The 16,417-nt window shown below is 39.2% G+C and overlaps 3 protein-coding genes across 3 annotated transcripts; 2 read left to right on the forward strand and 1 right to left on the reverse strand.

Moving 5' to 3' along the window:
* Nucleotides 1–62: 62 nt before the first annotated feature.
* On the forward strand, nt 63–2,837 carry osgep (O-sialoglycoprotein endopeptidase). Its single transcript, XM_082168065.1, has 12 exons — nt 63–110; nt 515–634; nt 757–876; nt 955–1,130; nt 1,270–1,365; nt 1,501–1,550; nt 1,654–1,732; nt 1,828–1,893; nt 1,988–2,078; nt 2,178–2,253; nt 2,374–2,472; nt 2,707–2,837. The coding sequence occupies exons 2-12, from the start codon at nt 520–522 to the stop codon at nt 2,744–2,746; spliced, it is 1,008 nt and encodes a 335-aa protein (XP_082024191.1). The 5' UTR covers nt 63–110; nt 515–519; the 3' UTR covers nt 2,747–2,837.
* Nucleotides 2,838–4,504: 1,667 nt separating this feature from the next.
* Nucleotides 4,505–8,303, reverse strand: LOC309497760 (uncharacterized protein). Its single transcript, XM_082168068.1, has 4 exons — nt 8,155–8,303; nt 6,552–7,274; nt 6,424–6,456; nt 4,505–5,275 (listed from the first exon to the last, which is right to left on the reverse strand). The coding sequence occupies exons 1-4, from the start codon at nt 8,264–8,266 to the stop codon at nt 5,226–5,228; spliced, it is 918 nt and encodes a 305-aa protein (XP_082024194.1). The 5' UTR covers nt 8,267–8,303; the 3' UTR covers nt 4,505–5,225.
* A 1,997-nt stretch (nt 8,304–10,300) lies between these two features.
* On the forward strand, nt 10,301–16,411 carry LOC309497737 (GTPase IMAP family member 8). Its single transcript, XM_082168035.1, has 5 exons — nt 10,301–10,631; nt 11,322–12,014; nt 12,399–13,115; nt 13,895–14,587; nt 14,897–16,411. Exons 1-5 carry the CDS (start codon nt 10,601–10,603, stop codon nt 15,697–15,699), a joined length of 2,937 nt encoding a protein of 978 aa, XP_082024161.1. The 5' UTR covers nt 10,301–10,600; the 3' UTR covers nt 15,700–16,411.
* Nucleotides 16,412–16,417: the final 6 nt, after the last annotated feature.

The following is a 16,417-nucleotide window of genomic DNA, read 5'->3' on the forward strand; positions in this document are numbered from 1 at the left end:
CATATTGCTTTAAAAAATGTATTATCCCACTTATACCCATCAATTTCATCCAGGCATATTGTGAAAGCCCTTTTAACTGTTGTTATGGTCTTACAGCCAACGAGTGTGTGGTAAGTGTGAAGAAGATGTGGAAATTAAGAGATTAAGCAAATCAAAATGATAATTTTTAGTATATGCATTATTATAATTAACCAAAACCATGATAATCCCGACATCTTTATCAATATTATTATTGACCAGGCTGTTTTATCCAACAGCATGCGTCACAGAGAGCTCCGTGACAGCCAGACATCAGCTAAATTAATTAAACTCCATTTATCTAATATACAGTTAATGCAGTACCTATATATATAATACAAATTAAGTGTTTATTTTAAACCTGTTCGTTTAATATTACATTCACAACATAAGAAGAGCATTTTTGCAGGACTTTTAGACTTGAATTTTCAGGGGGGGAAAAGGAATGTAGAATTTTTTTTTAAATCAAATGATTCCTGTTTCATTCTCAAATAAGACACCATGACTGTGGTGATTGGATTTGAAGGCAGTGCTAATAAGATCGGTGTGGGTATCATCAGAGATGGGGAAGTTCTGTCAAACCCCCGGCGCACGTACATCACCCCACCTGGCCAAGGTGAGCTCATCTGACCTCACCAGTCAGTCTTTAACTCTAGTGAACAGTGTAATTTTATATAAAAGGTTGCCACCATTATTTCTTAGTACTATTTTATCATTGCTTTCTTATGATCTTCTCAGGGTTCCTACCTGGCGAGACGGCCAAACACCATCGCAGTGTGATTCTCACTGTCCTCCAGGAGGCACTTGATGAAGCTGGGCTGAAATCTGCAGACATTGACTGTGTGGCGTACACTAAAGGTGAATGGTTTTACTTATCTGTAGTATACTGTGCACTTTTCCACCCTACTCCGCTCATCAAATATCTCTGTTGTACAGGGCCAGGAATGGGGGCCCCTCTGGTGACAGTGGCAGTTGTGGCCAGGACAGTCGCCCAGTTGTGGGGCAAGCCATTGCTGGGGGTGAACCACTGTATTGGGCACATAGAAATGGGCCGTTTGATCACCAATGCCCAAAACCCCACTGTACTATATGTGAGCGGAGGAAACACTCAGGCAAGAATTGAAAAGTCTTACACATTGAACAAAACTATACTAACTAAAATATACTATAATATCAAGTGCAGACAAGTCAATATCATATATCCTTCTTCATTTCACTCTTTGAAAGAATTACATTGCAATTCGTCTTCAGGTCATTGCATATTCTGAACGACGTTACAGAATATTTGGAGAAACTATCGACATTGCTGTGGGAAATTGCCTGGACCGGTTTGCCAGGGTCATCAAGGTCAGTGCGTAATAAACTTCAAAACACATATGTAGAATCTTATGTTTGTTTGGCTGATAACCTTGTAGGAGGATTGGAAAGTATACTTTGATGATTTGGTAGATTTTGATGAAAAGATTTTACCTGTATTCACAGATATCAAATGATCCCAGCCCTGGATACAACATTGAACAGATGGCAAAGAAGTAAGTTTCCATGCACTTTAATGGTTCATGTACAAACATTACATTTCTAAATTGTGTAAAAGCATTTGGTTGATTTATGTAAATGTATGTATGCATTCTTAAGGGGAACCAAGTTTATAGAGCTGCCATATACGGTGAAGGGTATGGATGTGTCATTTTCTGGGATTTTGTCTTATATAGAGGTGAGATGAGAGAAACATGTCTATTGTTTTTTAAAATTCTGTTTGCAGTTCTATAAAAATAAAAAATTTTCCCTCAATAATTTGTTCACACGCAGGATGCTGCTCACAAAATGTTGAGTACAAGTCAGTGCACACCTGAGGATTTGTGTTTCTCCCTACAAGTGCGTATTTGAACCTATGCTCTTCATGCTTCCAATAAGACACACATTCATTTATGATTATGAGAAGTGACTAAAAATTGCATGCGATTGACAGGAGACTCTGTTCGCTATGCTGGTGGAGATCACAGAAAGAGCCATGGCTCACTGCGGCTCTCAGGAGGTTCTGATCGTCGGTGGAGTCGGCTGTAAGAGCTACACATGACATACAGTGTGTTTAGTCTCATTGCAGGTCTGGGTCTCTGCATTGCAGTTTTGTCAACATCTGAATGCGTGCTCTTTTGTAGGTAACATGCGTCTACAGGAGATGATGGGGGTCATGTGTAAGGAGAGAGGTGCTCGAATCTTTGCCACGGATGAGAGGTGAGAAAGGATCGCCTTCTTTCGGGATGTCACTGCTGAAAGAACTCATGATAGCTTGTTGTCATTACATTGAGTCAGTGTCATGGTTGTAAATCTCTTCATGTGATATCGTGCCTTCAGTTTTTGTATAGACAATGGAGCAATGATTGCACAGGCCGGTTGGGAAATGTTCCGCTCGGGTCACGTCACAGAGCTGTCAGACTCCTGGATAACACAAAGGTAAACAACTTCACAAATAACCATCACATCATCCAGAAGCTAGGCATTCGGTTGATAAAACGTTTGCTTTGTGCATGTTTTTTGCTTCCCATAAAAGATAACAGTGCTATTTTGTCATTAGGCTACTGATTTCTCCATTGCATGTTGAGATTAAATATAGACCTGAGATAACAGTCGTTTCTCTTGTTTAACTGTGACTGTGATCATTCATTAACAGTCTATTGTGTTTTTCAGGTACAGAACAGATGAAGTAGAGGTCACATGGAGAGACTGATGTTTTTGCTGCAACTGATTACTTATCAATATAATTTGCCCTAAATGTCAAGCTGTAATTTTTTTATTCATTAAAGTCCATGATCCCATAATTCAATATTCATTCATTCATTTCACTTCATTGACAGAAAAAGTGTTAGCAGTTACAGTCCTGTTTTACAGTCCTGTTCACCATGTACATGTACAATAACTGGGTTATAACTTGGTTCACACCCTAAACCTACCCATCAACCTAAACTTAACCCATTTAGTTACCTTATATTACCAGTACTTTCTTATGTAAGTACACTGAAAGTACACATAAGTGCACATACTGTAGGGCTGTCATATATCCCAGTTGAAGAAAGGAATTTTTTTCTAATATTTTTGTAAACATATTGACCTATAGCTCAAATCTTTTGATAACATGATGTAAAGTACTGTATAAAAGCATTATATTTGCAATCATGCATCAATAACATTGGGCAATGGGCAATATGGCATCATTAAATATTGGTGGTGGTGAATAAGCAAAAATGTTAATCCAAGATTATTTAATGCAGACCCAAAACATTATGACCAGTCATAGCAGGTGAAGTGAATATCGTTGATCATCTCCAAACAAGGCCACATATTAAAGTCTGGGTAGATTAGATGGTAAGCAAACAATCAGTTCTTGTAATCAACATGTTGGATACTGGAGATGGGCAGGAATAAAGATCTGAGTGACTTTGACAAGGGCCAAATTGTTATGGCAAGGCGACTGAGTCAGAGTATCTATGAAACAGCAAGGCTTGTGGGTTTCTCCCGGTCAGCAGTGGTAAGAATATACCAACAGTGTTCCAAGGAGGGACAAACCACACACCGGTGACAGTGTTGGGCGCTCAAGGCTCATCGATGCACGAGGGCAACTAAGGCTATCCCGTCTGGTCAAAGCCAACAGAAAGTCTACTGTGGCACAAGTCACACAACATTTTAGTGATGGTTATGGGAGGAATTTTATCAAAACTCACACAGACCAATCAGAGTGCCTATGATGACCCCCTGTCCACAGCACCTACAATGGGTATGCGAGCATCAGAGCCAAGCCTTGGAACAGTGGAAAAAAGGTTGCCTGGTCCGATGAATCCCATTTTCTTTTACATCACGTGGATAGCCGTGTATGCTGTTTACCTGGGGAAGTGATGGCACCAGGATGCACTGTGGTACGACAACAAGACCGTGTTCCCAATGTTCTGCTGGGAAACCATGGACATTCATGTGGATGTAAATTTGACACATGCCAAATACCTAAACATTGTTGCAGACCAGGTAAAACCTTTCATGACGATGGTGTTCCCTGGTGGAAGTGGCCTCTTTCAGCAGGATAATGCACTCTGAAACACTGCACACACTGTTCAGGAATGGTTTGAGGAACATGATTAAGAGTTCAAGACGTTGCCCTGGCATCCAAATTTCCCTACTGTGGGATGTGCAGGAACAACAAGTTCGATGCACAGCGGCTCCACCTCGCAACCTACAGGACTTGAAGGATCTACTGCTAAAGTCTTGGTGCCACAAACACAGGACACCTTCAGGGGTGTGTAGAGTCCATGCCGCGACGGGTCAGAGCGGTTTTCACAGAATGCGGAGGACCAACAACATATTGGTTCATCACTTTATATTACACCCCATGCAGACAAGCGGTTTATAAATACAAATGGATTCCTGAAATACTAAATATCCATCTTTTTATTTGAGATACATTTCTGGGTTGTACAAAAACCAGAAGACCATGAAATATTTTAACAAGTTTATTCATTTTTATTATGCAACACTGTTCGATTAAATCTCTGAACACCTTCCAGTGTAAATTATTTGTATGTTTCTAAAAAAAAAAAAAAAAATGAGGTCATACACAGCAACGGATTCCTATTAGGATTCATGACCGACATTCAATCTGGGTGAAATATATATATTAAAAAACAGCATTAAGACCAATAGACATTTGAAGGTGCTGCCATAACGTGCCAGCTGCACCTCTGTAAACTTCATGAGAACAATTTTTGTGGGAAGAAAGGGATTATTGTGGGAGGGAAGACTGATGAAAAAGACATTCTGGATTTGGTTCTAAAAACAAGCTCAGTCTTTAGAGAAAGGGATGACGTGTTCAACTACAGGTCAGAAAGTGCTTGACTTAACCACTCGCACACAAGTAGGAACAATGGAGGAATAAAAGGGATTTCTTAACTGTAAAACTGCAGATCACTGAAATAAAATTGCAGCTTGATAACGCTTTTTTTCCTTAAAAGAGACAATCCTCCACCATTAAAATGACAGAGGTATGCAGAGGGACTCTGCGCCTGAGGCAGACTCTGTTGTAAGGCAACCGAGAAGTCCAAGACATCGATCTTCAAAGGGGAACAAGTCCAAAGTGTCTCGGTAGAAATGTTGAGGGGGCGATAACCTGAGTGCGGGGCATGTCTCGTATGTGTGTGTTTGTGAAGCTGTGTTAGTGTGTGCTAGGCGGGCGACTCCAGGGCGTTCTTGTACCAAACAACCTTTCCAGGGTCTGAAAAACAAAGAGTCTGTTAATGCCAGTCTAAAAATAGTCATTCTGCTCTTTCATGGATATTAATAATAGTGGTCAACCGATATAACCATCCAAATCGGCCAATATTTGGCATTTATAATTACTGGCTTTGGCAGGTAAGTTTATTGCTTTGCTGATGTGTCGGAAGTGGTACTTTGACAAACGCAGAGTGTCTTATCTCCAGTTTGCATTAGTTTACTGTCTGTCTAACAGTTCTGTACAAAACATTATTATAAAGAACTGTTAAACAAAGGAAGTAGATGTTATATGCAAAAAGTCTAACCTTCCATTATTTTCTATAATTAGTAACAGAGGCAAATGCTGTAATACTTAATCACCCACCGTTTCAGCAAATATGCAATTATATGATTTAAACAAGCTTTTGAAAATCTAATAAACATTTCACAAGTCTTGCAAACTCTGAATTTGTAGATTGCATAAAAACATTTACTGTGTGAAACAGTTGGAGAGTTCAGCTTCACTGTGGACGCACGATGGGCAAACTTTAAACCCTTGATTTCAAACTATGCTGCACTATATTCACTGTGTGCTGTGCGTAAAATTAACATTTCCTGTCTTTAATTTAGAAAATATATTACCGGATTACTGAGTGCAGAGTTGGTTATAGTGTTTACTTGTGTTTTATTAATTTTTTTAACAATTTCTTTCTTTGTTTATTACAAATACTATAGTAGGATTACAGAATCAAGAAGTTACCATATAAAGTATAAAAGTTTATTTTATAGATTTAGCTATCATCACGTCCACCTGAATACAACTCTTTTCAGCTGTTATGCAAATGTTGTTATCTTTAAACAGTGAGAAATAAATATTTATAACATTTGAAGTGGATGAAAACCTCAAAAGTTCATCAGTTATACATGAATTTTGAACAACACCTGTTCTTGTCTTTGATGAACTTTTTTGATCCATTTCAAATGTTGACTATTATATCTATCTATCTATCTATCTATCTATAACACACATTTATTTATATATTTATATATAACACACATTTATTTATATAATATATATATATAAAAAAATATCACTGCTCTATAAGGTATCAGCATTGGCCGTCAAAAAAATTATATCGGTCGACCACTAAACGAAAATAAGACACCAACCTTGTTTTTGTTTCCATAATATTGCGTTCCATTCTGCGGATTAAAAGAAAAAAAAAATCAGTGAGATAAAGCATATTGTTGTTAGACAAACCTTAATGCCTTGTGCAACCGCAACTATATGGTCTTACCTTGTGTGTGATACTCCAAGGCTTCTTCCAGGTGGCGACAGCTAAGCAGCAGCTCCTCCGAACTCTCAGAGCCTCTCTGGACCTGACCGGGCAGAGACTCTGAGGGTTTAACAGAAACCTCTCCAGCTACTGGATGGACAACCGGACTCTTCTCCTGGGGAACATCTGCTTCCGGGCCATCGCTGATGAAACTCAGTCCCCACTGGTTCTGCAGCAAAACCCCGATACCAGGTGGCTCTTCTGCCGCCCCAACAGAACCTCCTCCTGCCTTCACCTTGGAGGCGTAGCTGACGGCCGGCTGCAGTTTGGCAGGGCTGTCTTTCACAGGAAAAGCAGGTGGAGGTTTAAGCAAAGACAAGCTGTTGTCCACCCATCGTTCTTTCAGACCGGTTCTGGAGTGTCTCTCATCTGAACGTGGCCCCGCTCTCTGGCCGTCTCGTCGAAAGCTTCTTGCTTTATTCTGGGTGCGACGCTCTCTGTCGCGGCTCGATGTGAAGGTCTGGGTGTGGCCCACCCCGTTAAGAGAACCTTCCAGGCTACTTGGTGAGGCTTGACGTTTATCCATCCCAGAGGAACAGCCCCCTCCTCCCCCACCGCAGCTGCCAGAGCCAGGAGAGAGGCGACGGTTTCGGATCTGTGGTTCTGATTTAGGGGGTGACACTAGGACAGCCGGATCACACAAGGGGTCAGACTCGCACACTGCATTGCTTGACTCCCAAGTACCTAAAGAATAAATCAAATCCAATTATTCAATCATGAAACTGTTGGGAAACATATTCAGGTGTCAAAAATCTAGAGTTTTAATCTAATGTTCATTTGATCATATAAAACCCTAACCATTTCCATTACAATATTCCATTACATTAATAACTGTGTTATGGTGTAATATATAAATCTTAAAAACAGTGCATGGGAGTAAAGCAAACAAACTCCCCAAGCAAAGTAATGAGTCTTGAATCAGTGAGCCGTAGCAAGAAGTAACTGGAAATTTCTATCCGTCGCCTCCTTCACACATCTGCAAACTCGGAGAGGACTAACCGGAGAAACTAGGACAGCTCAGTAAAATATCTCTAACTAAGCGTTTATTAATAACATCTCATTACAGATGATAGTGACATTTTGGATACGCGATTTTTTTTTACAGCACTGGTCTAGAAACGACACTAACACGCAGTCATTGGCACACATTTGATATAGTCTAAATGAACTAAATAAACGCGTTTGTAAGTCTAACCCACTATTATATCGTTAAATATTTTTCACAATATCATTAAAGACGTTTGAATGTTTAAGTGTGTCGACATTGCTAACGCTAACAGCAGGCCGCTTATGTTTGGATGTTTAGCGCCCATAACAACCGCCTTCAGCAGAACAAACCCGAAGCGTCAGATTAAATAACAGCCTCTGCTTTTATTTCAGATCATTACAAATCTGAACGACAACAAAGAAAGATGTTAGTGACCTCGGAAAGACCCAGAAACAAAAGTTTCATAAGTCTCGTCCCGCTCGAGCACAAACAACTTAACGTTAACTTCATGTTGCAAAACACTCCCGCACTTTAACATCCAAATCAAGCAAAATACAATTTAAAGACGACACTTACCTGTTTTGATATGCATTTCGGTGTGGTAAATCCGGTTTTTAAGAGCAGTTTGGACTTTATTGTGTGTGTACGTGAGTATGTCGCGCAGCGGCGTGTTGCTTAATACGATCATACGGAAGTGACAGTCACCAGGGGGAAATGGGGGCGATGACAATTTCCGGTGTGCTGATGGCGCGAAGAAGAGAGGGAACGGCTCGTGAGCAGATTTGAAATTATGTTATGGATGATAACTAGAAAAATCAGGCCATTATCTTGATTTGCATGTTAGTCCAGTCATTTTATGAAAAAAGGTTGAACAAATTGCAACAGAAGCAAACTCAACTGATTTTGTATCCTCAATATGTCCTGAGTAAGGAAAAAAAAAGTCCCGAAGAATCCCATTAGGGGAAAGTTTAGAAAAAGACCCAAATATACCCTATTCTTTCTTTTTCTTACGTGAATAGGGTAAACATGTTAACTTTTAGATATCACCATGAAAATGACCGAGTTACTTACATCAAGACAAACAAAAACTGTATTACAATTTTTTTTAAATTGTTTGTTAACATGGACAAGCGGTGCATAATCTAATTATGTATGTGCTAATTTGCATTTAAATACCACAACAGATCTAAACATTGGGTCTAGCCAGGTGAAAATGTCTTGTTGAATCTTGTTGACATAACAGTACTAATAATGTTAAGGTCTGAATGGAACCCATTTAGGCTACCCATGAACATTAATATATAGAGGCAGGAAGAAGTACTTTAAACCAGCCTTTATTAATTATTATTGCAGAGATGGGTCCGTGGGACTGTTTCTGGGGATTCACTTTTTATTTTACTTACCTTTTGTCTTCTGCATTCTCCTTACCATTGTCTCCTGTTCTTCCCTCAGACTCGTCCCCCAGAAACAGTCCCACGGACCCAGCCCCAAATCCAATCTCTTAAAAATTAATAAAGGCTGGTTTCTAAAGTACTTCTTCCTATATTAGGAATAGGCTATATTTGGGTCTTTTTCTAAACTTTCCCCTAATGGGATTCTTCGGGACTTTTTTTTCCTTACTCAGGACAAATTGGGGATACAAAATCAGTTGAGTTTGCTTCTGTTGCAATTTGTTCAAGGTTGACCCCCATTTTGGCTTAAAATGACTGGACTATGTAGTTTGCCATTACATCAGAAGCAAACTTAAAACATAAGTATATTTATGTACAATTAAACTTAATCACTTAATTTGATAAAACGGTATTTTATTGTTAAAATATTGTTTAAAATTATCGTAGAAAAAAGGATAAAGTAGGCTATATTTTATGCTCAGAAAGGAATACAAAAAAGACCCCATGCAATGGCCATGCTATATAGCGTACCAAAACAAATGGACCAAAAATGTTGATGGCTCATCCTGCACTACAAAGATTATTGTTCAATAAAATGCTCTTTAGAATGAGAATGCCCCTTCCTTAATGCATCTTGCAACTGACTAGCTAGTAGCACATCATGGTTTATTGCAAGATGTATACCTACTACAGCCTAATACTCCTTCATGTGGTCTTTGAGGAAAGAGAATTTATTTTAATTTTTTTTACAAAACTGTCAGTCTACACAATAAGTCGGCATGCATGTAGATTAATGAAAATCTCTGGAGTTTAAACCTTGTCTCACCATCAGTGTCCATTCTCTCCACTTAATCAATATGTATTGTTTTGTAGATGCAAGTGTGCCATGAGCTACTCATTCTTTCCTCTCTGATTCTCCCCTCAAGTTTCTGGTTATTTCCCTTGCAGCCTTTCCTGGTCTCTTCATATGAATATCTCCTGTCTTCATCACCTCTGATTTTTTGTTGCTTTCCCTCAGTTTCTTGACCTCTTGTCTCATGGAGTGCACGCTCAAGCTGCTTATCTGTGTTTTTCTGTTTGTATTGTATTTCGTCACTCGCTTGATGAGGACACTCAGATTTGCTGATTGTTTGTGGTATTTGGTTTAAGCTTTAACTGTTGTGAACGTTGCCCTTCTCTCTGTGATCAGTCTCTCTGAAACAAACACAAACAACGACAAAAATGTAACATAACAAAGATAAAACTACAGTTTGATTAGTAAATTCATGATATCATGATATCCTGACAGTAACAATAATAAATGCAATCGTTCTACAATGGAATAGCTTTCATATTTCTTTTTCATCACCAATTTTTATAATAAAGAGCAAGAAAAACATTTTGGGGAGAGATCTGATTAAACAGAAACTAAGCATAACCTCAAAAGTATATGGCTCTGAGGGAGTGGCATTTTGGTATTTCACTTTAGGGATTGGTTTATTACAGTATAAACTTTGGACCCATGGAAAAGGTTAACATTACACTTGTTCCAAAACACACCTAACGATGATTCACTTGTGTTGTCCATTTCCACTGGAAAACTACAATACATTTTTTTTTTTTTTATATATAAAACACCTTCATGACCTATTATGGCTCTAAAAGGAACTTCACAGGATCAAAGTAAGTTTTGTTTTAAATTTCTTAATATTTATTTACAAATGTCCTCACAGACAATGTTCACAATCATTAATGGTTATTGAGGGGAGGGGGAGTGATTCATGTACCACACAGGTTTTTATATTTATGCCGTGGTACTGTAAGTACTCACCATTTGAGTCAGTATTTGTATATTTTAGATGTGATATAGAAGTGCAAGTTACAGCTGTGGGTCATATTGGGTATGTCTTTATAAACTTTGCATACTTCGATGTGCAATTTCAGGTTATATTTTAACTTCATGTCTCACAGTCTTGGCTTTTTCTTGAATTATTAATCTGCAAAGACCTGAGGACAATAGAAGCACTGCATAACATGTGCATTTTGGAAGATGCCAGTACTGGCATGACAAAAATATGTTCCAAGAATGTTTTGGTACCGCTCCCATTAAGTTATAAAAACGCAAATGTTCAAAAATAAAGTTTTTGTGCTAAAGTTTTGAGAACGTTTTTAAAGATCAGATAACTCTGACCAAACATTCTATTAAAGTTATTTGAAGAATGTTTGTTCATGACTTTTAAGAGGACCTCGCCAGAATGTTAGCTAAAGTTCTAAGAACATCCCTGTTAGCTGGGTATTAACCTGAGCTCTGAATAATATAATGTCTTCTAATCTAAAACACTGAAAATATATCACACTTGTCTCTTAATCAAGGGAATGTGCAGCATCTGTTCGAGTTGAGGATCATCCTACTTGGAGGCCGAAATTCTGGAAAGAGCTTAGTGGGAAATGCTATCTTAAACCAAGAAGAGTTTGTCCTCCATGAACGGACCACTTGCCTAAAAAGAAAAGCGGAAGTACAAGGGAGAAGTGTGACGGTGGTGGATACCCCAGGTTGGTGGTGTGACTTCTCAGCACAAGACACACCAGAGCTGGTCAGGAGAGAAATCAGACACAGCGTCTGTCTGAGTCTCCCAGGGCCTCATGTCTTTCTCCTAGTGGTGAAAACAGACTCAGTGTTCATAGAAAAGCGGAGGAGAGCCGTAGAAAAGCATCTTGAGCTCTTCAGAGAAAAGGTTTGGAGTCACGTTCTGGTGCTGTTCACAAAAAGCAAAAACTCAGAAAATAAATCATTTGAGGATCATGTTCAGGCATCAGGTAAACCCCTCCAGTGGCTCCTGAAGAAATGCAGTGGCAGGTTTCATGTTCTTGATACCCAGAAAACATGCAATGCCACCCAAGTAATGGAACTGATGGGGGAAATCGACAAGATGGTTGCAGAAAATGAAAAACATTTTGAAATGGATGTTAAGGCTTTACAGGAGATAGAGGATAGGAAGAGGGAAGTGGAGCTCAAGGCTCATCAGAGACTGATGAAGTTACAGAAGCAGAGATCTACTCTGAAGGGTGAGTTTTGAGATAAGGTACACTAAAACAATAAATGTGCCATTAAAAGACAATTACGTAATATTATCGATTTAACTGCACTGTCTGATACTGTAGGATGTAGGAAACTAAATTGAGCTGGGTAATGACACTAACTTTGCAACCAAGCTAACATATGTAAAATATGTTCGAAGAACGTTTCGCTAATGTTCATGTTAAGTTAATAATTTTTTTTATTTTTGAATGTTCATAACTTTGAGAGAACCTTTAAAATATATACATTTTACAACATTAACAATGTTTAGTATTTGTATCAAGTGCTATATAAATAAATGTGACTTTACACTAGTATTTTATCTTATGCATTTTATTGTAAAACTTAACTGTTTTTCTTCCTCCCTTCAGTGCACTCATCTCATCACCATAACATAAGACTCGTCCTGCTTGGAGCAAAGGGCTCAGGGAAGAGCTTGACTGGAAACAGCATTCTAGCAGCAGGAAGTGACCTAAGTTTTACAGCAAAGAAGCGGACCACGCGGTGCATGAAGAAAACGTTCACAATGTTGGAAAGAGAGGTCACAGTGGTGGACACACCTGGCTGGTGGATGAACTACTTTACCCAGGATTCTTCAGCGTTTGACAAACAAGAAATTGTCAACAGTGTTTATTTGTGTCCACCCGGTCCCCATGCTTTCCTTTTGGTGGTGCGGTTGGACAGGTCATTCACAGAGGTCTACAGGAGAGCCATTGAAGAGCATGTAGAGCTTGTTGGTAAGGACGTCTGGAATCACGCTATAGTGCTGTTCACCTTTGGTGACTGGCTTGGTGACACAACCATTGAGCAGTACATTGAAAGCGAAGGAAAGGCCCTCCAGTGGCTCGTGGAGAGATGTAGAGACCGCTACCATGTGCTAAACAATAAAAGCCTTGGGAAAAAGTTCCAGACAACAGAGCTACTGGAGAAGATAAAGGAGATGACAGCAGGAAATAGCATGAGACACTTTCAAACAGATGAGAGTCTTTTTAAAGAGATTGAGAGAAAACGGAAAGTACAGGAAGACATGGCAAAGCTGCGGCGTGAAAATGTGCTGAGACGAAGAGAAAGCTTGAGAGCTTTTAAGAGTAAGTCAAGGACCTTTTCTTCCAGAAACATCTAATAAATTAGACTGTGATACAAAATTTGAGTATGAATCAAATGTACACTATGCAACTTTGGTCCCTGCAGGCATTTTGCAAAAGAACATTGTTCTGGTTGTGCTTCGGCTCTCTGTGACTGTGTTTAGATGGATCTCAAGCTGACTAGCTGAAGACGTTACTGTAGCTATACCCATTAATAGACATGGTACTTACTTGAAAATAAATTCCAGCACAGCGCAACAACTTATAATGAAATTACTTTTCACAATAGATTATGCTTTACAATGAACTCTTTTAGAGAGCTGCATATGGCAATTTATCTGTTCTGTTCAATAAAATACTCACTTGATGAGTAATAAAAACGCTATCTCCGTGTCACTTTTACAACATTTCAAATCCCTCAGTTCTCGCCATCTCTGAAAAGCCAAGCCGATGTTGATTCTGGTTTTATTACGAGCTCTGTCGCGCTCTCTTTTAACCAGCAGACTCTCCTCTGTTCTGTGTTTGCCACTTATAATTGGCTTACCATAGTGAATCAGGGTAAGACAAAAATGCGTTTAAGAAGAAGGATGGATGATGTATTGTTTTTTTTTAATCAAAAAAGTTCACCCTCATTCAAACTCATAAGACTTTGAGACTTTTAGATTTGAGAATCTAATTTCATTAAAAATATATTTCTAAGTCTTATGGGTTTGGAACAACATGAGAGTGAGTAAATTATGACAGAACTAACCCTTTAAGATGTGTTTTCTTTCTCTTAACAGATCAGGTGCGATTGCCCTCAGCCATAAGAGTTTTCCTCCTGGGCGGCAAGCACTCTGGAAAGACATCATCTGCATGCTGCATTTTGGGTAATGATGGACAAGAGGCTGACAGCCAAAAACTCATTAGAGGTACGGTTATGTTCAACGAGACCAAGGTTGAGGTCATTGACACAACAGGCTGGACAACTGAGTATCCAGATAATGCAGAGTTCAGCAGGAAACTTCTCCATGACTGGGTTTCTGGTTCAGCCAGCGGGATCTGCATCCTCCTGCTGGTTGTCAATGCCAGTTCCTCATTTACGCTAAAAAACCTGAAAGCAGCTCAGGACCATCTGCATGTTCTGGGAGGGAAAGCATGGAGCAGCACCATTGTGTTGTTCACGAATGGAGACTGGCTCGGTGATGTTAGCGTGGAGCAGTACATTGAAAGTGAAGGAGATGCACTTCAGACACTGGTGGAGAAATGCGGAAATATATACCAGGTTTTCAACAACAAGATCAAAGACAAAGGCACTCAGGTCGCAGAACTGATGCAGAAGATAGAGGAGATGGTGTTAGAGCAGGTGCTAAACAGTGCAGAAAATCAAGGGAACATTAAACGACCTCTAGTACATGGCGAATTGAGGTTCAAAGGAAGGACACAGACTGGGGAAGCGCAAACCCTTCTTAGAAGCTCTACAAAGATCCATCATGGTGAGTTTTTCCCCCCCCATTATTTCTCCTTAATTTATTCTGGAAGCTTGTTTTCACCACTGAAAAAAAAAAAAGTGTGGCTCTTTTTCTTATGATTACGAGTTTATATCTCTCAATTCTGACTTTTTTAACTTGCAATCGAAAGTTTATATCTCACAATTTTGAGTTAACACCTCGCAACATTTTTTTCTTCAAGCTTCCATAGTTTATTGCATATAGTATTACTGCATTTAAGTCATTTAGGTTTATATACTTGCTTTTGATTCTGGTATTGTATGTTTAAAATGTTTGTAACTCTTTTTGTATCAGGTGACACTGACATTCCAGGAGAGCATCAAATGTTTGGGATCTCTACATCCAGTGATCCGAGAATTACCATCACCGATTCCAGCCCTTCACAAAATGAAAATGAATCACTGGCCTGCAGGAGTGTCCGATTATGTCGGACCTCGTTACCTAGAAACTTTCATCGAGGACTTGTAGTGGTGCTCAACAGCTCAGAATGGTTTCACCCAAATGAATCATGGATTGGTGTGAATAGGACAGATGGACCTGAAACAGGCTCTCTTGCTGTGCGCCATGTTTCACCAACTGAGCAACCAGTGAATGTACAACGATTATTCAGGAATGAATCACAGGAGGAAAGGTTTTGTAGGCCAGCCCTTCCATATTACCACAGCAATACACCTTGCACAGCTCAAACTGCAAAAGAAAGAGCCTTTATGGATTTTGTCCAATCAGAGAGCCTGCAGAACCTAATTGACCAATGGGGTGACAGTAACATTGAGGAGCTGGAGGCATTCATAGATTCTTATTTTGAGATGGTGTGGCAGGAGAAATGCAGCAGCATGACAACGATCAACTGTGAGAGTTCAGGCATCAATGAGAACGCTCAGGGACATCTGGCCTCGATTGACAGGAAACTGTCAAAACTTGACATCCTGGAGGGAGTTCAAAGAGAATTGCTGGAGCTGAAGCAAAGCATCAGGCACTGTAGTAGAATGTTTGAGGAACTGAAGGACAGAAGTAAAGAGACACATGACCCCAGCCGACCTTCTGAAGCAACTGCGTTAGCAGAAAGTGAGGAAAGGGGTTGCTCAGATGAAAAGTGAATGGGGCTTTGCAGTAATGAAATGATAAAGAAATTACTAAAAATAAACATATTGGTTAGAATGGGTCATGGCTAACTTCACGAAACGGAAGTTGCGATAGTCTTTTCTTCCTGATTGTGACATACCTGAGTGAAATAACTTTTCGAACAAGAAAAAATTTAGGGTGGGACTTTTTTCCATCAGGAAATTATTGGATTTGCTATTGGTCGATCTCATGTGAGTGACAGGTTGTCCCGCCCTCACGCCAATAAACATGTCATCAGAGAAGAGAAGAGATGTTGCTGCTGCAAGAGGGAGAGGAAGATATTTTGAATAAAGATTACGAGGGCACATTCATTTAAAAACAATTCTGTACACTGATAAATCATTTATAATAAATACCGCAATATTCCACACAAAAAAAAGAGAACTGTCCATTTTGATTTCATGGTGCCTTTAAAGTCTGAAAAGAAGATGTGCATTTTTCTCTCTAACAGAAAAAGAATTCAGAATTAAAATGTCCCAGTTAATAAATCACAAATATAGGTATGGTCCTTTAATAATAAATATTTTAATACAGCTGGCATCACACAATTCTCATTCAAAATCCTTTTGAACAGCATGCAGACACTCTCATAAGTGCTGGTGACAGCAGAAAATATTTTATATCATAATCTCGCAGAAGATTTTATTTTATTTTATATAAAAGGTGAAACACACACACACACACACACACACA

Source organism: Leuciscus leuciscus, assembly GCF_965113295.1.
Source record: "Leuciscus leuciscus genome assembly, chromosome: 4".
NCBI classification, from domain to species: domain Eukaryota; kingdom Metazoa; phylum Chordata; class Actinopteri; order Cypriniformes; family Leuciscidae; genus Leuciscus; species Leuciscus leuciscus.